General features: G+C 52.4%; 1 protein-coding gene across 1 annotated transcript in view; it reads left to right on the forward strand.

The window, feature by feature from the left end:
* Nucleotides 1-22,514, forward strand: part of Znf423 (zinc finger protein 423) — a 288,102-nt gene that overhangs the window by 168,276 nt on the left and 97,312 nt on the right. The window contains exons 4-5 of the mRNA XM_021656686.2: nucleotides 2,011-5,225; nucleotides 11,765-11,849. Coding sequence (XP_021512361.2) covers nucleotides 2,011-5,225; nucleotides 11,765-11,849 — 3,300 coding nt within the window. The remainder of the gene's footprint in view (nucleotides 1-2,010; nucleotides 5,226-11,764; nucleotides 11,850-22,514) is intronic.

A 22,514-nucleotide genomic window follows, 5' to 3' on the forward strand; every position in this document is an offset into this window, starting at 1 on the left:
AGGGATAAGGCACCTCCCACTGTGCCTAATCTAGGAAGCTGGTGGCGGCTGCGTCCTACCCGGCCAAAGGGCCTGTAATGTGAGGCCCCCAGGAGAGAAGGTGCCCTCACTCCAGGAGGGCGTTCCTAGGGGTGCTGGGCTTTAGAGCTGAGGAGGCTGCCGGGAGACACAGAATAGGAGCTATGGAGAGCACGCTTCATCAGGCCGAGCTGGACTGGTGGTGCCCGCTGGGGTAACTATGCCTTGGAAGCAGGGTTTAGGCGGTGGACAGTGGAGCCTTCCCAGTGCTAGTTATAAGGGACTTCCTATCAAGCTCTTGTTATCTTTCAAATAAGCTTTTGTGGTGGGAGAAACAGCAATGTGACTACAGAGAGAATTGTATGGGGCCCTGGGTCTGTGATGGTGTAGTGGTGGTGGTGGTGGTGGTGGTGGTGGTGGTGGTGTGTGTGTGTGTGAGTGTGTGTAAGGTGTGTGTTTATGCATAAGTATATGGCATCCATAATAGGAACCTTGTGACTCCTGTGTGTGGGCTGCATACACACAAGCCACACAGCAAGAATGGGTGTGCGTATGAACTAGTGTGGGGGTGCATGTGTGTGTGATTGTGTGATTACATAGGTGAGTTTTGGGAGCTACGTGTTAACTGTGGTGAGCACATGTGCTTACTTATGTGAATGGGGTTGGGAGTGCTGTGTAAAATGTGTAGGTGTGTGCGTGTGTGCGCACTTATGGTTGCATATGCTGGGTGTGTGGCTCTCTGTCTTCTTCCTGCGGATGGGGCAACTTCTGTGAGGTTTTTCTGAGGACTGAGCTGGCTGGCTGGAGACTGGCAGTGTGGCCAGGGGCCCTGGTCTCTTTTCTTGGGGTCACAAGACAAGGTCAGTGCAGCCGAATCTGGGCTTTTGTTTGTCTCTCCCCTGCCCGCAGCAGCCTGCGGTCTGTTTCATTCATTATTAAGTTTTAAATCCACTCGATGAGAAACTTGAGCCTCCGAATGCATCCCTGCTCGTGCTGGCTCTGTCCAGCCCCTGCTGTGCTTTGCGAACTTCCCTGGCTTTATTTGCTGTGTCCTGTGTGCTTTTGTTTTCCCAGAAACGGCCAGCCCTGAGGTTTGTTTAGCTTCCCTCAGAAGGTTGGAAGGGCCAGAGAAGTCCTTCTTGTCTCTGGAGAGCATAGAGTCCTTTACATGGACTGAAGGGCTGCTGGGCCTGGGCTCTGGCCTTTGGTGGCCTGGTCCACCCTTATGGCTATCACCTGGGCTCCTGGGCTAGTAGGATAAAGCCAGGGTTGAAAACAAAGAGCTAACTCCTTTGGGATGCTGGCTGGGTACCTCAGGTCTTCCTTTCTGACTTCAGCTTGCTTCATTTTCATACTGGAGTTTGATGTCGGGAGCCCTGCAATTTTACACCCCTCATGTCTTGTCTATTAGCAAAACAGCAGTTTCCAACTTCATCACTCCCCCATCCATGAATATGGTGGGGCTGTCAAAATAAAAGGCATTTTCTGTCTCTGCTAAATTTTGGCTGTGCCCAAAGGACCAGTAGGCTATCCCTTAAGGCTGGGAGCCGAGGCCTGGGGGCCGGGGACTAGGGGCTAGGGCTGAGGACTGATGGAAGTCGGCTCCCAGATGTGATTGGAATTAGGGGACTTGGATTCCTTTTGGCCTGTGGGACTGATGGTCTGTGAGGTCATTTCCGGTGACTTTGTCCAGGCTGCCCCTCCTCCCCTCTCCAGGGGAAGTGGCTGAGGGTGTACTGCGATCAGGCCGGTTCAGGCAGGTGTCACTGCAGAAAAAGACACTTCCCTTTCAGCACTGCCACACCTTTGCATGTCCTCTGTGGATGAGAAGGCCTGTATGTCCACTTACTTCCGGCCCCATCGTCACCCCTCCCTTGCAGCAGTTGGCCAGCTGCATAGGTTCAGCCGAGAGCTGTCGAGAAACTGGCTCTGTCCTCGCTTCCCAGCGGCCCTGGGAATTGCCTCTAATCTCTCCTCTGCCTTCCCCTGCAGATGGTGATGACGACCCACAGCTCTCCTGGGTGGCTTCATCTCCCTCCAGCAAGGATGTTGCGTCACCCACGCAGATGATCGGAGATGGCTGTGACCTCGGCCTCGGGGAGGAGGAAGGCGGCACGGGCCTGCCATACCCTTGCCAGTTCTGCGACAAGTCCTTCATCCGCCTGAGCTACTTGAAGAGGCACGAGCAGATCCACAGCGACAAGCTGCCGTTCAAGTGTACCTACTGCAGCCGCCTCTTCAAACACAAGAGGAGCCGGGACCGGCACATCAAGCTGCACACGGGCGACAAGAAGTACCACTGTCACGAGTGCGAGGCGGCCTTCTCCCGCAGCGACCACCTCAAGATCCACCTGAAGACCCATAGCTCCAGCAAGCCGTTCAAGTGCAGCGTGTGCAAGCGCGGCTTCTCCTCCACCAGCTCTCTGCAGAGCCACATGCAGGCCCACAAGAAGAACAAGGAGCACCTGGCCAAGTCGGAGAAGGAAGCCAAGAAGGACGACTTCATGTGTGACTACTGTGAGGACACGTTCAGCCAGACGGAGGAGCTGGAGAAGCACGTGCTCACCCTGCACCCGCAGCTCTCTGAGAAGGCGGACCTGCAGTGCATCCACTGCCCCGAGGTCTTTGTTGACGAGAGCACGCTGCTTGCCCACATCCACCAGGCCCACGCCAACCAGAAACACAAGTGCCCCATGTGCCCCGAGCAGTTCTCCTCCGTGGAGGGTGTGTACTGCCACCTGGATAGCCACCGGCAGCCTGACTCCAGCAACCACAGCGTCAGCCCTGACCCCGTGCTGGGTAGCGTGGCTTCCATGAGCAGCGCTACCCCTGACTCCAGCGCCTCTGTGGAACGCGGCTCCACACCGGACTCCACCTTGAAGCCACTGCGGGGGCAGAAGAAGATGCGGGATGACGGGCAAAGCTGGTCCAAGGTGGTCTACAGCTGCCCCTATTGTTCTAAGCGGGACTTTACCAGCCTGGCTGTGCTGGAGATCCATCTGAAGACCATTCATGCAGATAAACCTCAGCAGAGCCACACGTGTCAGATCTGCCTGGACTCCATGCCCACACTCTACAACCTCAACGAGCACGTGCGCAAGCTGCACAAGAGCCACGCCTACCCTCTCATGCAGTTTGGCAACATCTCTGCCTTCCACTGCAACTACTGCCCCGAGATGTTCGCTGACATCAACAGCCTGCAGGAGCACATTCGGGTCTCGCACTGCGGCAGCAACGCCAACCCCCCTGATGGTAACAATGCTTTCTTCTGCAACCAGTGCTCCATGGGCTTCCTCACTGAGGCCTCGCTCACGGAGCACATCCAGCAGGCGCACTGCAGCGTGGGCAGCACCAAGCTGGAGTCTCCTGTGGTGCAGCCCACCCAGTCCTTCATGGAGGTCTACTCCTGCCCTTACTGCACCAACTCCCCTATCTTTGGCTCCATCCTGAAGCTCACTAAGCACATCAAAGAGAACCACAAGAACATTCCGCTGGCACACAGCAAGAAGTCCAAGGCCGAGCAGAGCCCCGTCTCCTCTGACGTCGAGGTGTCTTCCCCGAAGCGGCAGCGCCTCTCGGGGAGTGCCAACTCCATCTCGAACGGCGAGTACCCCTGCAATCAGTGCGACCTCAAGTTCTCCAACTTCGAGAGCTTCCAGACCCACCTGAAGCTGCACCTGGAGCTGCTGCTTCGGAAGCAGGCCTGCCCCCAGTGCAAAGAGGACTTCGACTCCCAGGAGTCCCTCCTGCAGCACCTGACGGTGCATTACATGACCACGTCCACCCACTACGTCTGCGAGAGCTGCGACAAGCAGTTCTCCTCGGTGGACGACCTGCAGAAGCACCTGCTGGACATGCACACCTTCGTGCTCTACCACTGCACCCTGTGTCAGGAGGTCTTCGACTCCAAGGTGTCCATCCAGGTGCACCTGGCCGTGAAGCACAGCAACGAGAAGAAGATGTACCGCTGCACGGCCTGCAACTGGGACTTCCGCAAGGAGGCCGACCTGCAGGTGCACGTCAAGCACAGCCACCTCGGCAACCCGGCCAAGGCCCACAAGTGCATCTTCTGCGGCGAGACCTTCGGCACCGAGGTGGAGCTGCAGTGCCACATCACCACGCACAGCAAGAAGTACAACTGCCGCTTCTGCAGCAAGGCCTTCCACGCCGCCATCCTGCTGGAGAAGCACCTGCGCGAGAAGCACTGCGTGTTCGACGCCGCCGCCGAGAACGGCACCACCAACGGGGTGCCGCCCGCCTCCGCCAAGAAGGCCGAGCCCGCTGACCTGCAGGGCATGCTGCTCAAGAACCCCGAGGCGCCCAACAGCCACGAGGCCAGCGAGGATGACGTGGATGCGTCAGAGCCCATGTATGGCTGCGACATCTGCGGTGCAGCTTACACCATGGAGGTGCTGCTGCAGAACCACCGGCTTCGGGATCACAACATCCGGCCCGGCGAGGACGATGGCTCGCGCAAGAAGGCGGAATTCATCAAGGGCAGCCACAAGTGCAACGTGTGCTCGCGGACTTTCTTCTCGGAGAACGGGCTCCGGGAGCACCTGCAGACGCACCGGGGCCCTGCCAAGCACTACATGTGCCCCATCTGCGGCGAGCGCTTCCCCTCGCTGCTGACGCTCACTGAGCACAAGGTGACCCACAGCAAGAGCCTGGACACGGGCACCTGTCGCATCTGCAAGATGCCCCTGCAGAGCGAGGAGGAGTTTATCGAGCACTGCCAGATGCACCCCGACTTGCGCAACTCCCTCACCGGCTTCCGGTGCGTGGTCTGTATGCAGACTGTCACTTCCACGCTGGAGCTCAAGATCCACGGCACCTTTCACATGCAGAAGCTGGCGGGCAGCTCGGCGGCATCCTCCCCCAACGGCCAGGGGCTGCAGAAGCTCTACAAGTGTGCCCTGTGCCTCAAAGAGTTCCGTAGCAAGCAGGACCTGGTCAGGCTCGATGTCAACGGGCTGCCCTATGGCCTGTGTGCGGGCTGCATGGCCCGTAGTGCCAATGGACAGGTGGGTGGCCTGGCCCCACCCGAACCTGCCGACCGGCCCTGTGCTGGCCTCCGCTGCCCTGAATGCAACGTGAAGTTTGAGAGCGCTGAGGACCTGGAGAGCCACATGCAGGTGGACCATCGTGATCTCACACCAGAGACCAGCGGGCCCCGGAAAGCTGCCCAGACGTCACCAGTGCCCCGGGTAAGTGCAGCCTGACAGCCATTCCCGTCCTCTCCTCCTCAGGCATCGGTGCTCCCCACAGAGATGACACCCCTTCGTATACCTCTTGGCAGTGTGTCTTACAGCAACAGGGAGGCAGCACTGCCCTTGTCAGTTAACTATGTCCAATCTGCCCCGTTCATCTTCGGTTTGAGCCCCCACATCACCGTTTCTTTCCAGCTGTGTGGCATGTATACATTTTTTTCCTTCCTTCCTTCCTTCCTTCCTTCCTTCCTTCCTTCCTTCCTTCCTTCCTTCCTTCCTCCTTCCTCTCTGAGTCTGGTTTGTCAAGAGCTCACCTGTATGATGAGAGTAATCCTGATTTCCTAAAGCTGTTGTGAGGGGCCAGTGACATGCAGAAAAGTGCTTGCTTGGCATACTGGTTACTAAACAATAAGCGTTGCTTATGTGATAACTAGCATCTTTGCTATTAATCTGGAGTGAACTACCTGGCTTATTGTGTCTTCTTGGGTGAATCACTTCACAGCTCCGGGCTCTCAATCTTTGATTCTTGTAACACAGATCCTAAAGATAATGGATACACCTGAGACTTAGAACCAGGCATTGGTTGGGATTGTATGTGCTTGCTACAACTTCTGCTGACACGGTATCACGGATAACATCATGGTAGCTGGTGCAGCTATGGTGTAGGGAAGACCCTTGGGTATGGCCTGGTGCTTTCTGACAATTGTTTGATGCAGTCATCACATTTGTCTGGAGTGCCCCTATGCTGGAGGGGCCTGAGAGCCGGGGCCGAATCCCACCTTTGACTTACGTATGTAGGAGAGCCACAGGCTCATTACACATTGCTGCAATTGACAGAGGAAGTGTGGACTACCTGCCAGCCCACCAGGGTCTAGGCTTTAGGTCAGTGAGTACCTGAGGGGGTTGTAGCCTGTGGGGCCTTTGGTGTCAGACAGCCTGGGCTAGAAATTCCCACCACATCTCTGTTGTGTTTCCAGATGAGGGAGGTATCACGTAGGTCTCAAGGGAACCTCTCCCTGGAGGGTTGTGCTGGTGCCATTGATGGGGAGGCGGGCTGGGGAAACCACCTGGCACAGGTGCTTGATGAAACATAGGGGTGTTCGCTGCAGGAGTTTTGTCTCAGGATCGGAACCTAGATTTGGGGTTGAGAGAGGGAGAGGGCTGGAGAGAGTGAAGGAGCATCCCTCAGAAGGTGTCCTCCTGCCTGTGGGTGTCATGGGTGGGCATGATGAAGCCCAGTGTACCCAAGGGACCTGTCTGTAGACACCTGACTAAGGGAAGGCCAAATACAGAACAGTGAAACTTGTTGGAAACTGGAGGACCAGAGGCCTCTCTTTGGGGGCCGTGATATCGCTTTATCTCATGGCCTAGCAACTGAGTGAAGCTTCTGAGCAGGCCCAATGGGCACCTCTCATTGATCCAGAGCGTGGGTGCTGGCTCTGCTGCCCAGCTCTGTCTCCATGAGCCTTGGATGGCCAGGGCACTGTGGCTAGTCCTGGGGAATGTTGGGGCTCTGGAGTCCCATGTGGGGGGTTTTGGGCACAGAGGATGGATCCTGAGCTGTCACTCCCACTTATGGTCCACTGTCTGTGAGGTGAGTGTGTGCTGGTCACTTACCATCTAAGCATTCCTTCTAGCACTCATTTTCACAAAGGATACGAGCACGAGTTTGGCTGCCCAGGCCTTAGCTGTCAAGAGGCAGAGGTGGGATTTGAACTCCTTCTGTCCTCACAGTTCATACCCGTGACCATCACTCTCCCTATCCACTCTGGCCCATCCAGCTTGCATAGGGCTGCTAGCAGGAATGGAATTTAGGACAGTCTGTTCTTACGCAGGGGGAGTGTGGCTGGGCTCCTCTTGGCCTTTCTGAATGCATCCCAGCCTGGATTATCCACCGTTTCAGCCCTCCCACCATTGTGCTGAGGGTCCTGGTGCCAGGAGGCTGCCCTGGGTAACTCCACATCCTGAGCTCCTGGAACATTCCTCTCCCCAGTCTGTCCTACACTGAACCCTATTACGTGAGGGGACAACAGGGTTGGTCTCCACAACAAGCAAGAGCCTTACTGTGAGGCTTCTGTTTTGGTACAGGGACCCCAGACTCAAAACAAACAAACAAACAAAAAAATAGAGGAAAACAAAAAGCTACACACAGGAGGCAGATTGAAGCCTTGTTCTTATCCTTCCCCCAGGCCTTTCCCTGTCCTCAGGTCCATGTGGGAGGTGCCAGCCTGAAAAGCCCACCCCTTCCAGCCCAGAGGCCCAAACAGATGGACCTTTTGCAGAAAGGAGCTAGACAAAGCCTAGGTACCTCCTCATTCTAGCCATTACCCCTGGGACCTTGCCCCTGTCTGGGCACGCCTGGGGCCAGGGACCCAGCTGTCTGTTCACCCACCCCATGCTTCCCCCAGGACTCACTCATGTTAGAGCAGACCCTGGGGGCCGTGCAGGGGCTTGGGGGCTGGAAGGCTGGGACCCTTGGGAGTGTATCCATAGCAACCAGCTCTCAGAGGACTGGGTTCCTGTGGGGCTGGGGATGCTGTCGGCTGGAGCGTGAAGCTTGAGGTTTCTAGCTCCCCCTTTTCATAAGTAATAACAACATCGACTCATCTCTAGCCAACACTGGGAGACCCAAAGCCTCAGTGCCTCAGCAGGTCCCGGGGTGTTACTTCCATTCTAGGTGGATCAGTCTGGGTGCTCCCATTCCCCGTTCATAGAAGAGTAGTGGATTTCCGAGTGGGAGGGTTGCACCAGCTTTCTCTTAACTAGACCAAGACTGTTTAGGGACGCCTGGGCCCTGGAGCCCAGGAGAAGAACTCAGCAAGTAACTCCAGAGGGAGCCTGCCTGGCAGTGGGTCCCGGTGACCTTGCTTACTACATGGGGCTTGGATCGGGTGATGTGGCCTGTGGAGCTGCGGTGTCTCTTTCTCCAGTATGGAATAAGGAAGGGCAGTGAGGCCGCACTATAAACTGCCCACGTGCCATGGATGCCCAGTGTATGAAGCACAGTGATGGACACTCTGAAGCTGTCTCTTCTCCCTCTCAGGAGCCCAGCCAGCTCCTCCCTGCCTCCCTGCCTTTTCTTCCTCTGTCAGCTTTCTGTTCTAAGGCTGCTCAGAGCTGTGTCGGGGAGGACAGCCCCTGGCTGCAGGCCCTGGCCCTCAGCGCTGGTGTTTCTGGGCTGACCTCAGTGAAGGGCCTTGTGACAAAGGAAGTGCTTTGAAGAGCAAATTCTACCTTTGTGTTATGTCTCCTAGTGTGGTCTAGGCTCAAGAGGAGGTGGAGATGGTGGTTTATCTGGGATGTTAGGGAAGACAGGCAGACCTAGTAGATGGTAGAGCAAAGTTTGGAAGTGTCAGTGTTGGTGTGTGTGTATGTGTATACATTTGTTTGCATGCTGGCAGTGCATGCACACTTCTGGATCTATGGGGATTCCGTGCCTGTGTTTCAGTCACATGCTACTTGGGGGTGTGAGATGTGGGCACTAGGGTTCCAGTGAGAGCTGAAGGCGTGCGTGTCTCTGGGTATGTGTTCATTATATTGATTTGTGGATCCAGAAGGATCCCTCCTTCCTGTAAACCTGTAACACACGGGGCACACGTGAATCTGTGCTGCAGAGTGGTATGCAGGGGTTGTGGGTATTTGTGACGAGGTTTAGGTTGATGATGAGTTGGCGTGAGAAGGGTCGTGGGATTGCACATGTGAGTACGTGGGTGTGTATGTCTCCTTGTGTGTGTTATTTGCGCTAAGCAGTTCCTCCTTTGAAAATCTTCTGGGGCCTGTTTGCCCACCAGGAAAGCCCCATCATCCTTCAGTGCTCTTCCAGTGTGGCTCTACGTTTAGGGTGTTTAAGACCAACCCTCTGGTGATTTATTTCTCAAGCTCAGCAAGTGCACTTCACTCACCTGCCCCTAGGAGGAGGATCAGGTTGCTCTGATTATAGACTGCTGTCACAGTGGTCTAGATTAGCCATGGCAGAAGTGGGCGTCTCCTCCCACAGCCGTGGCTTTGGCCTCCCTCAGCCTTCTGCCCTCAAGTCCTTCAGGGCCAGGTGGTGCCTGTCTAGCATAACTGCTCTGACACCTTTCAGCCAGAGCTCCCTCGACAAAGCTGCGTCCATGTAGTCACTGGCTTCAGCATTCAGTCAGGCTCCCGCGGTTTCTACCTTCGCCAGGATGAGCAGGTAGTTTAATGTGTGAGACAGAGGAGTTATTCTAGTAGCAGAGAGGCCAAGGCACCTCTTCTCTCCAAACACAGGCTTAAGCTGAGATAGAGCTTATGGAGTCGTGTCCCTCTCAGCAGACCCCTGTTCTTATGGTCTTACAATGGGCTGGATTCTTCAGCCCTGTCTTAATCCGCTCTCTGAGACTTACCCTGCTCTTCCTAGGACCTTTCAAGTTGAGTATGCTCTTCTGAGACCAGGGTCATGGCCTGCACTCGGAACACATCAAACTCCACGTTCTCCTGAGACACTGGGGGGCTGTCAGAGGAATAGTGGGGTTTGAGCAGGGGCACTAAAGCTGGAGCTTGAAGCTCCCAACCCCAGCTTCCACCTATCTATCCATCCACTCATCCATTCAGGGCTTCTTGGCTCCAATAATAAGCACAAAGAAAACCTAACAGGCTGGTGTGATGGTGAATTTTTGTGAGCCCAATACTAGGAAGCTGAGGCAGAAGAATCACGAGTTTGAGAACAGCCTGGGCTATGTAGAGAGACTCTGTATGGAGCTTTAAAAAAATGGAAAGGGGCAGTTAGACAAAGCAACACAAAAGTTGAGTAGTTAACTTACTCCTCTGGCCAGGCTCTTGAGGTGGCAGAAACCCAGGACACACAGTCATCTCTAGTTCTTTCAGTCCCTTCTGGCCTAATGTAGCACTTTGCATATTACTCAGCAATTTTGCTCATGTGTTCAGCAGGTCCTTCTTGTGAGTCTGTGCTGGCCCATGGGGTGGAAAGCACACATCCCTGCCTTCTGGGTGCTCAGGGAGAGATGAGGAGTAGATGAATCACTCAGCCAGGACCTGCTGGGGACCTGCCTGGCCCTGGATCCACCGTGGGTTGGGAACAGAAGGCTTCTCACAAGCTCTGACATTGAGCTGAGTTCTCCAAGATGGAGAGGAGTCCCAGGAGAGGAGCCTGCAGATGGAGCCTGGGGGGAACTGGGCACTGAGCTCCTTGATGACTCATCCTGGCTTTGTAGCTCAGGGTGGCCCCTGGATCCTTAGCCAGGAGGTTAGAAGGCCTACCACCTTTTCAAAAGGTAAGTGAGGCCCCAGTACCTCAGAAACCAGTGGTCTATTAAAAAGCTTGGCTATTTTGAGTTCTGTTACTGCCCGTATCCTTTTAAAGTGCACCACAGCCACGCATGACAGGTACTCCATTTCTGTCCCCATGGGCCAGGTTTTATAGCCACTTGTGCTGAGCTACTGGCATGGAAACTTCGGCTAGGTTCCGTCTTTCTGCCTTCATTTACCTCCAAAGGCAATTGGTAGTCACCAGTGTGTATTGGGAACCAGGGACAGGCACTTAGGGCTGTGTATACCCAGGATGCAATTCCTGAGCCATCCGTGAGCGCTAGAATCACTGGGAGCAGCATCCACTGCTCAAGCACAGTGTTTTTAGGGTGGGTCAGCAGATGGAGAGGTTCTGAGATGAATGAAGGGGTGCAGTGTGGGCAGATGGGTGGGTGAGTACGTGCATGTGTGTGAGTGGATGTGTGGAGGCTGAGTTTTGAGGAGATGTATGCTGGGAAGGTGGAGAGTGGTGGCTAAACAGTGTGCATTACTTACATTCGTGTATGTGCGTGTGTGGTGTGTGCCTGAGTGCATGCGTGTGTGTGTGTGTGTGTGTGTGTGTGTGTGTGTGACAGATACCTGAGAAAATCAAGCTAAGGAGAGAGGAGCTATATTTTGGCTCACGATCTCAGAGATTTCTTTCTAGGACTTCTTGGTTCTATATTTCTGGGCCCTCTAGTGAGGCATAACATGATGATGGCTAGAGCGTGTGCCAGAGGATATCACCTCGTGGTGGATGGAAGAAGGGGCAGGGGACAGGATAATTTGTTCCAGGGCCCCTACTTCCATGCACTGGACCCCACTTCTACGCAATGCCATCATAGACGAATCTATCAAGGAATTACTTCATCACGCAGGCTAGCATTCTCAGGCACTTCCCCAAACCTCGTCAGCTGGCAAACCACACCTCTCATGCAAGAGACTGTAGTGGGTACACAGCACCTAAGCTGAAGTGGAGGGGTAGTTGCAGATGGTTGGGTGGATACATGGATTTGCCTTTCTAAGCAGGGGAGACCCCCTTGGCTCACAGTTGACCTTGGCACACAGCAGGGTTATCCCGACTCCAGCAACAACCCCATGGAAGGTGGTGGTTTATGTCCCGGTGAGGCAAGAGTCGGAGGGAGAGGGGACGAGAGTGAGCTGGGATGTCTGGGAGAGGCTAAGCCCCTCTGGGATACCTTGAGGTGGGCTGTGGGGACCTTTCTCTCTCTGCTGACCTGATTCCTTCTCTCATTCCCAAACAGAAAAAGACGTACCAGTGTATCAAGTGCCAGATGACCTTTGAGAATGAGAGAGAGATCCAGATCCACGTTGCCAACCACATGATTGGTAAGAGATGTCCTCCCACGCCAGGCCCCTCTCCGGGGCTGGAAACAGGTGGCTCCTCGCCATCTCTCACTTTCAGGATTGGTGGTCTTTGATTGTGAGTCAAGATGGCGAGGCGGGAATGCCTGCTCTGCCCAAGCCTTCTTGTCGAGGCGCCACTCACACCGCAATCAAACTTTTGACAGACACTTCCATTTCCTGGCATAAATTTCCCTCCATTTCTGCAATGAGTGCTTTCCGGTTGCCGAGCACTCAGGGGCAATTATGCTTCGATTCCGTGTGTCATGACATTGAATAGATTTAACTGCTTACGTTTCCCCATTCGACACTGTCAAAAGAGAATGTTCACAGAGTTGTACCCGTTCTCTTCCTGTTCCTGTTCAAGTGGATCTGAACTTTGGGAAATTTTCTTTTTAAAGGGAGGTTTTCATAATTCCACAGAGCTCATGCACAGCCCAACATTCCCAGGGATGCTGTGACTTCCTCCTGACCTTGAGCAGCTAAGGCTGCCTGTCTCGGGAGTGGAGGTACTGCTGCTGTGCTGCTGTGGGAGTGGACAGAGCTTGAAATGGCAGGGGCCAGTTTGTGGTGTGACTGGGTGGCTGTATTTGACAGCCTAGGTCTCAAAAAAAAATCCTGGAATACTGGTACCCCGACTTTTTCTTACACTTTTGTTCACCTCCCAAATCCTGTGTTCTGGGCAGAGAGATTGTTGTCAGCCCGTGCAGCCTGCCCTTGCCCCATCTCTGCTTTTCTTCATTTGGTTTCTTTTCATTTGGGTCTTAACAAAACCCTTCTTTGCACACTTTCAGAAATGGCACATATGTGTCTTTGAATCTGAGCATTCTTCTGTAGCTCTTGCCTGGGTCAAGAAAGCCAGATGTCCACAGCGCCCCAGATCAGCTAACTCTCTTGGCTCCATAGGTTCCCTTTTACCGGGAAAAGGCTGCTCCCATCCTGCTGTCACAAAGCACAGCTGGGTGTATCTGATTTGTATCTCGTATGAAGGAAGCCCTCCACCCCCATTTCTACTCCTCATGTTGGGAGCCTTCTTCTGTTCCCATGCTTGCCTCTGTCTGAGGCTCATTCTTCCCGTTATTTCAGGTTGGACTATTCTATCATAGGAGCATGCCTTTGTGTAGTTGCTCCCTCCTGGCTTATCCTGGGTTTGTTTCACAGACTACACTGCTGTGACTAGGGTGCTGTACATGTCTGTGAGTGAATGTATACTTTCGACCTTCATGGGGATGTGGGAATATCTCAATACCATATAGTGTAGATAATATAATGTGTCACACATACATAGGGGGAATATGGGGACAGACATAGAATTCCTGGGTCACAGGCTATGTGATGTTCACCCTCAGTAGACAGTGATGCATCAATTCTCAGAGTGGATGGATGCAAGTTTCTCTAGCCAGCAGTGTGAGGCCTTCTGCCGCTGTACATCTGTCATGTCATTCGCATGCTACATGGAGGAAGCTGCTGCATAGGACCCCTTTAATGAAGATGGCACGGAATGAGCAAGGTCCCCTGGTCCCCGCCCAGCTGTAATACACCCTGCTTAGTGGCTTCAGGTGCTGAGTGTCCTTGCTCACCCTTCATCCAGTCACCCTCTGTCTACAGTGGTGTGGAGTTTGTCCTCTGAATGCAGAGAGCCTGGCCATGTGTTTGGTGCACTCAATGGCAATGAATGAGTAGGAGGGGCAGGTGGGCCAGGGGGCTCAGCCTGACAGAGAGATTGGTGGCTTTTTAATGTCTTCTACCTGAAAGTCCCTGCAAAGTACAGGAAGGGAAGCTGCCCTGTCAGTCGCTGGCTGGGAGACCCTTTCTCAGGAGAGCCAGGGAGATGCGGATGAAGATGTCTGGAAATGTTTGCTTCTGTGGCAGGTGGTGATGTGGCTCCTGTTTGTAAGCATGGAGGGTGAGAGCTGGCTAATTGGACCATGGTGATTACTAGGTGCTCCCCCTCCCTCTTCCCTTCCACCTTTCCTTCGTGCGTGGCCTGAAAGCATGTGTCCTTAGGCACAAGGCAAGAGGGCTGCTCAACACCAACTACAGGATCTCGGAAGGAGGGTGTGATGGGCCTTCGGCTTTGTGTGCAAGCTGAGCTTCTGTTAGTAGAATTTATCTGGTGGCTGGACAGGGCCCCTCACCTACACCTGCTTGCATCGCTGTCACCTGGCCTGCTGCCAGGATGTGTGGGAGCTATTGGTCTCCAGCAGCTCAGAGTGGTGGGACCCGGAGATCTTAGTCCCCTAGGCATGGGGTGTGACACTGATGCCCGTGAGCCAGGTGGCCTGGGTAGTGCCTCTCACCCTCACTTGCCCTTCTAGCTGCTGCTTTTCTCTTACATTGTCACCCTGACCCATTAGAGAACACCAGTTGGGCAGGATGATGAAAGCCAAGGGGCCGTGGATGGTGAAATGGCCACCACTTTGCTCTCAAGTCTTACAACATCTTATACAAGACACTGCAGGGCACAGCTATGCAGAAAGGGACTCTGAGAAGGATGCTAGCCGCTACTGCTTACTTGGCCCTGCGACATGCTAGGCTCCTCACTGCAGCACTTGTCCACATCTTACAAATAGAAGGGTCTGGCCTTGCAGAGGCTAAATGACTTTTTCAAGAGCTCACAGTTGGTACACAGTAGAGGCAGGTCGGACAATAGCCAGGCTCTCTCCCTGCCTGGACTATGGTGGGAAAGACTGGGTTCCTGTCTATAGAGGAGGCAGGCAGGCATCCAGATTAGTACTGGAGCGACGCTGATGCCACCAGTTCAGGGACCTGTACATCACCAGGGTCTAAGTGTTGAAGGATGAAGAGGGGTTTTCTTTATGGTTGGGCAATCTCTACAGAGGTGAGCTCTGCATAGGAAAAGGGGTCTTTTATATTGTTGTTTGGCCATGAATGATCTGCCCTTCAGAGAAGGGCCAGAGGGGACGGGCAAAGTGGAAGCTCTGTGGAGCTCAACCTGATGAGGCAGCACATGGCCATAGCATCATGCCAGGGAGAATAGGGAGGCAGTTTGTGGGCACAGTCTCAGAGGGCCTCAAATACCAAGTGAAGGGGATTATATGTGGACTTATCCTGTAGGCGGGGGTCCATCACTGGGGTCCTCTTCACTGATGCTGTTTGGATTTTCTTGAAATTTTAGAAGAGGTGGCACCAGGTTTCTACCTCCACACAGGCAGAGCCCATGGGAACAAACAGCGGCTGTTCCCCGTGGGTGAGACACGTGGACAAGTGTTCCCCAGGATCTGCAGCCCACTGGGGTCAGCTGGATGCTAGATGGAGCTTCATGGCTCATTTGTGTCACCAGCCTAGTCCCCATAAGGTCTGTGTATATAGATTTGGGCTGAAACACTAGGGAGCCATTGAAGGTTTTAGAGCAGGGTGTGTCTTGGGTGGAGCTGAGAATTTTAGGAGTATTAATCAGACAGAATGCAGAGTTTGGGGGTGGAAAACAAATGGAAAGAGAACAAAATCTTACCTGCTGGCACCCAGGGGTGTGGAGACAAGCACAAGCGGACAATGATGCTTGGCTTGTGCATGGAAGACCTGAACATAGGAGATCTGAGGTAGAATTGGTTCTGCAGTCTAGCAAATCTGCTGGGCTAGGAGTCCTTAGGGACACTTGCTAAATGGCTTGAGTCCAGAGTGGCTGCCCTGGAGCTGGCCCGAGTAACAGTTCCCCTCAGTGGCACCAAGGGGACTTTGGAGTAGAAGTGACACTGTTCAGCTTGGCAGCCTTCTCATAAAGTCAGGGCACTTGGGGGTCCGAGGCAGGGCTTCTCTGGGGCCCAGGCTGCCGGAGCCCTCCCCTGGGGCTGCTAAACTAGGCTTTTGATGGCGGAGGGTTGGGAGCTCCGAGTGGCTTTGCTGCCTGGAGATGCTGGGGTGACTCAGCTCATCCTCAGAGGCAGTTTCCTTTTTCTTGTTTTCTAAAGAATTTGTATCTCTATTTTTCTTCTGTATATGTTTTGCCTGCATGTGTGTCTGTTTGTCACATGTGTGCCTGGTCCCTGTGGAGGTCAGAAGAGGGCATCAGAGCCCCCAGAACAGGAGTTACAGGTGGCTGTGAGCTACTGTGTGGGTGCTGGGAATTGAACTTGAACCCAGGTCCTGAAAGAGCAGCTGGTGCTCTTAACAGTTGAGCCATCTCTCCAGCCCTGGCATTTTTAAAAATACCCCTCCCAATGCTTCTGGGGTCTAAGGGGTTTTGAATGTTTTTGGAGATAAGGATTTTTGGAAGCTTTTTAATACAGGGTCACCTTTGAAATTCCATGTCACACAGGGCTAAGCCCCTGCAATGGGTATGTAAAAATCTTCAAGAAACCAATTGCCCTGGCAGCCTGGCCTCTTCTTGACTGCTAGTAGGCGTGTATTGATTTTGGGGAGCTGGGTGGGGGGATATTTGATAAAGGCTAAATGAAGGCTCCAAGAACTTGCCCTCAAGATAAGAAACTTGCTGTAATTTAAGGGGGTTAACAGACCCTGGGACCCCTGGACATTCTTACTCAATGCCTCAAGGACTCCTGGGAGAGCTCCAAGGAAGTCAGGTTGAGGAGGGGCAGACCTTGAGGAGTCTCCTCAGGATTGTTTGCCCTCAGTGTCCTTGGACAGTGATTATGGGCCCTCTGGCGGGCAGCCAGCAAGGCCACACTTTTCCCATGGGCCACTAGTCATGTCCTGCTGGCCCCTTTCCCTTGGTGCTGTCAGGGGCTGGACAAGGAATGGAACCTCCTGCTCAGGACTTAAGCATACACCAGTGTTAGCCTCCCAGCCATTCCCCCACCATACAGAATAGGACATCCTTCTGTGGGGTGTGTGCTTGTGTGTGTGTGTGTGTGTGTGTGTGTTTGGGAAGAGAGACAGGGACAGAGAGAGAATATCAGAGAGTACTTCCCTGGTGATATATCTGATTAACAGCCCAGCCTACCCTTCTTCTTGATGGCCCCCTGGAAGTCTGGGACCCCTGTGGGCCCAGCTCACAGCATTTTGGGGCACAGTCCTAGCTGGTCCAAGGGGGATGGTTTAGAGTAGAAATCAGTGAGATTTCCCTGACACCAGGGACATGCAAAACTCTCAAATCAAACTGCAGAGGTTACCATGGAAAGGAAAGGGAAAGGGGCTCCCTGCCAGGCTTCGTAATGGTGCCTTTGATTCTGGTAATGCCAGACCTATGCCTCTGTTCACCTCAGTATGTGATGAAACATCTCCTTCCCTGGAGACTGGGTTTTGGGTTTGGGGATTGTTCTGTCAGAGTAATAAGCCTGAACAGACAGCCACAATTTGGACAGGGGAGGGAGTGGGCAGGCCTCAGTTTCCTTGACTGAATGCTGTTAGTATGTTCCAGAAAGCTTTTGGCCAGGCACTCTATTTTAAATGTAGCAACTCTCACTTTCCCTGGTGTGTGATGTTTTCAAGAGGAGGAAAGATGCCTACAGTTGAGTTTTCCCCTAAGGGTAACTCTGTGACATTTAGCAAATCTGGCTAAAATCCTCTGTGTGTTCTGAGGAACTGTTAGTCCAACCGGGTGCATGGTAACTTTAAGTTCACCATAATGTAACCAGTCTCAGATAGGGGTGTTCAGCTGTGTTGGTCAATTCCAGTGTGCCAGGAAGGCTTTCTGGAGTTGGCCCCATCTAACCAGAGTCTCCAAGGATAATGGGAAGAAATGTGTGGCGCAGTGTCCAGTGGAAGAAACAAACAGTAAAGGTCGTAGGAAAGAGAGGCTGACTTTGGCCAAGGTATCAGCAGGCACTTGAGCACAGCTGAGGAGGGAGCGGTGAGGTAGGTGGGGAAAGGCAAGGGTGCTTTCAGGCTGGCAGAGTAGTTGGCCAGTTATGTCTGGTGAGGCTTACCAAGCAGCAAGCCTATCCTTCCGTGTCTGTGTGTGCTGACACACCAAGCCCTGTGGCACCCCGCTCAGAGGATCTGTTACCCCCACCATACATGGAAATTGAGGAGTGTGAGGAATTCCAGGGTGGAGATCTGAGCAAAGACCAGAAGGCTGAGAACTTGGGTGCCAGACCTTTGTTCCTGAAGCCTCCTCACCCTCGGTGTACTTGGGTGCATGAAGGAGCTGGCCTGCCTGAGATGGTGGATCTGAGTGCCGGCATCCAGCTGGCCATGGATCCCTAGGCAGGGAGTTTAACAGGAAATCCCAGGCTTTAACAGGAAACAGGAAGTGGATCTGAACATTAGTGGAGATAGCAGAGGCATCTTCAAGAGACGTGAGTGTGAGGACACCCACACTGCCATTCAGGCAGACAAGAGCCTGGGAACGGTGTGGAAACCTACCAAGCGCGTCTCCTGGCCTGGGCAACAAGTGTCACTGTGGTGTGGGTACGAAGGGAATTGGAGTGGCAGAAGGAAGAAGGAGTTGATTGGTGTGGGCCGTGTCCCCTGCACTCTCCAGGTCCCCAGCTAGGATAAGAGGAGCAGGAGCTGAGGGGTCTAAATGGTCCAGATGTGTTAGCCGTTTCCATCAGGAGGAACTAGAGGATGTCACTGGTCCAAGGAGAGAGTACCAGTAGACAGGGGAAGCGGCAGGATGGGTGTGAGGAGGCAGTACCACCCAGTGGTACTGGGTGGTGGACAGGCCCCATACCATCCTGCATGGACCAGCACATTAAGTATGTCCATCCTTTCTTTCTCTTATGTCCCCATGGACTTGGTGGCCTATGGTGTTAACTGATTGAATGCCCTTTGTGGTCAGCACACTGTTTGGTTCAGTTTCCCTTGAATCTGCTTCCTGCTGATACTCACCCAGGGTGATAAGAGAGAGACATCAAGGAGCCTGTGGGCAGTGCTGGCTCCAGAGCATGGCCTCCTGTGTCCTGAGCATCCAGTAACTATCAGAGCCTCATACTAGTTCTGGACACCGGCTGTGTCTCCCTTCTTCGTAGACCTCTGAGGCCTAGTGGGGTGCACACAGAAAATTTCTGCAGCAGTTGGGGTTGTCCTCGCTGATTGTCCTTGTAGTTGGGACATAGAACTGGGGAGAAGAGGAAAAGATCCCTAAAAATGAACATGACCTTGTGAGTTTAGGGCATAGTGAGAACCCGGAGCACTAACGGGAGCTATTCTAAGGAGGATCCTTTAGCAAGTTAGTGCTTTGAGTCTATCTTGTAGATTTCTTTTCTAAATCTACATTCAGTATCAAAAGTTGGCTCAGTGTGCAAAGGCATGAGCAGTCCAAAGAAATGGAGCCTCAATGGATGTGGAGAGCCATAAAGGTCATGGTGGTGAGAACAAGTGCTACAACAGGCAGATGCTTGGGCCTACCCCGGGTGCTTCTGGATCTTCCTCTGCAACACATCCCAGGCTTAGTATGGAGTCCTTCAGGTAGAACTCTGGGCAATATGCCAAGAGACTTTACTCTTGGTTTGTGTCACAGCAAACTCTGGCATGCGTGGGCAACAGGATTCAGGTGTGCCTGAATCTAGAGGCTCCAATGAACTCACCACAAGCTTGCCACCCTACCTCTCTGCTCTCATCCCACTTTCCTTTGTTGCCCTTCTTCCCAGACAGTCTCTATGGTACAGGTGAAAGCTCACTGCTCCAGCAGAGGGGTCAGGGGAGAGCCTCTGACCTCCGAAGACCCGAGGCTGCTCATGCTAGGTTGTTATGGATGGCACAATATTCCCTTTCTGGAGTCATCACCTCCAAGAGTGGGGCGGGCATTCTAGAAAGGAGGGTAGGCATCCGTTTCCATGAATGATACAGTATTTCCAATGTACAGTGGATCTCACACCCACCTGTTGGGGTCTGTTTGGTGGATTAGGCTGGTTCAAAAAGATATAAAAGACAGGGCACACTGCCTGGCACATAGAAGATACTGGGAGTGCAGAAAGATTACCAGCTCATTAAAGAAACCAGTACACAATGGCAATGCTGATGAAGACCTGTCTCATGAAAACACGCTGACCTCTTTGTGGACTTGTGAAGCTTGCATCCCAGACCTCAGCTCAGAAGACACAACTGAGGCCCATGAGACATGTCCAGCCATGGCTACAGACAAAGGGGCTTCCATTTCATTTGCTCCTCCATTCCTGTGTGCAAAGCACTGAGTGTCATAGCCAATAACACTGGCTGCCACCCAGAGGTGAGAGCAGAATGAGGACAAACATATGTTGAAGAAGAAAGCATGAGAATGTAGAGAACACAGAAGCTAAAGGAGGCCTTGGATGTGCTGGTGGCAGCCCCTCAAGAGGGTACCTGGTTTGGGAAGGTCACCTGTGAGCATGGTAGGGATTTTAGTCTGGCATCCATGACCTGGATGCTTGGATAGCTGTGCTGTGTGCTGTTGCCCACCAGGAAGGAGTGATACTAGGTAGGGGTGGTTCCTGCTGAAAGCCCAGGGTTGGCTGCAGGTCATGCCCCTCTACTCAATAATGTTTGATTCAGACCTCAGTCCCAGGCCTTCCACAAGCCACTTTCTTTCTGAACCTTGCTGGCTTTCCTGCTCAAACATTCCATATGGGCCCTGTCTGATCACCATCTGCAAACCCAATAGCCTACAATCTCTAGGCATATGGCGCTGCCTCAGTGGTACCAGGTACTTCTTTGTATGTTCCCTGGCTATAGGTGCTGTTCTTTTAAAAACTATTTATTTGGGGTTCCTTAAGCCTCTACCTCCCTTCCAACCCCCCAACTGTAGGTAGGAGAGAAAAGTTAGAAGAGAAAGGGAATGTAGACCTCTCTAGACTTAGTTCCAGCTGGTTAGGAACTAAGGAGAGAATTTATTTGGGGTTCCTTAAGCCTCTACCTACCTAGGGTTGGTTGGGTTCTTTGGGGAAAATACCAATCTCAGTTGTCAGGATTTCTAGCAGTCAGCAACAGCAAATGGCAAATACAGCAGGATAAACAAGCAACCTTCTTCCTCCTCTGTCCATCTCTTTGAAGCTCTTTCCTCTCTCTGGGCTCAGAATTCCACTAACTCCAGCTGGCACAGACCATGCCCCTCTCAGAGCCAGGTTGCACAAGGCTGTTATCAGCTGTGGATATACTAAGGTAGTCCCATGTCTCACACTAGGGATTAAAACAAAAACATATTTATATAACATAACTGAGTTTTTAAAGAAACCAAAACTTCCACTACGTCTGGCTATCCCTTATGTCTTCTCTTTTCCCTGTCTCTCTTTTGAACACAGGTTTGGTGGGTCTATACTTCTACTATTCTAACCCTCTCTCTTAGGCTTCTAAGATTTAGATGGCTAGTTAAATTTCAATATAAATCAAACTGCCATATGTTCAGAATAAGTACAGTCAGCCTTCTCTATCCACAGCTTATGTCTCTTTAGATATAACCAGCCATGGATAAAAATGGATTTTTTTTAAGTGGGTGGGTAGAAGGATGGTTCAGTGGTTAAGAACACTTGCTTTTCCATTTGACAGCCATCAGTGTCTGTAACTCCTGTTCCAGGGGAGCTGATGCTTTTCAGACAAATCTTAGAATATACCCAAAGAAATTCTTATTGTAATTTAAAATATATTTTTTTATTATTTATGTGGTTTTGTGTATAAATAAAAGCCATGTGTGTAAGGGTGCCTGCCCATGGAGGTCACAAGAGGGCATTGTCCCCGTCCCCCACTGAGCTGGAGTTACAGCCAGGTATGAGCAACCTGATGTGGGTGCTGGGAGCCAAACTCAAACCTCTGTCAGAGTCACAAGGTGGCTGTTGAATACAGTCATTTTTAGAGCTAGGACTGTAGTGTTTGTTCTTTATTTGGGGTATTTAGGCCTCTACCTTCCTTCTACCAATCACCCAACCCTAGCTAGGAGAGAGAAGGTTAGTTGGGAGAGGGCGTGCAGATCACTTTACTTGTTGGGCCGCTTAGGGTCAATGAGCTCTTTTAGGGTTATACCTATCTCCGTCAAGAGCAAACACCGCCAGCAGTCTCCTCCAAGCCGCCATGCCTGAAGCATTCCTCTTCATCTTTTTGCTCCAAACTGTCACACCATCTGCCTCTCTGATCTCTCCAAACTGCTACACACCACACACCAACACTGCATGCCATGCCACCTCTTTCTCAGCTCTCCAGTTTATATCCTCAGAGTCCTAGACCACGTGCCTCTCCATGCTGCCCATGGAAGGCCGTTAACAGCTGGCGAAAGCCACGCCCTGCATGAGACGATTATCAGCTGTGAACAAACTGTAGCCCAATGAAAATCCCACACTTGGGATTAAAACAAAAGCTATGTTACATAACATAGCCGAATTTACAAAGAAGCCCAAACTTCCATTACATGCGTCTGTCGTTACAATCATGTGCTCTTCCTTATTCATGAATGATGACCTGTAATGATTGGTTTTCCAGTATTGAACCCGCCTTGCATCTTTGACACACTGCCCACTTGGTGGTGGTGAGTAATTTTTACATGTTGTTGAATCTTACTTGGCGGCACTGCATGAAATATTTTTGTGTCTGTGTTTATGAGGACCCACTAGTCTGAACTTTCTTTAATGTTTGTCCTGTGCTTGCGTGGTTCGTGTTACCAGACAAGCTTTGTGAGATGACTTGGGAGGGAAGCGCCATTTATTCTTCATTTCCTAAGATAAACTGTATGGAACTGATGTTCCCTCTTCTCCCGGTATCTTTAGGATTATCCAGTGGCTCTGAAGACTTCTTCTCAGAAAGTTTTAGGTTATGAGTACT

This window comes from Meriones unguiculatus, chromosome 10, assembly GCF_030254825.1.
Source record: "Meriones unguiculatus strain TT.TT164.6M chromosome 10, Bangor_MerUng_6.1, whole genome shotgun sequence".
Classification (NCBI taxonomy): Eukaryota; Metazoa; Chordata; class Mammalia; order Rodentia; family Muridae; genus Meriones; species Meriones unguiculatus.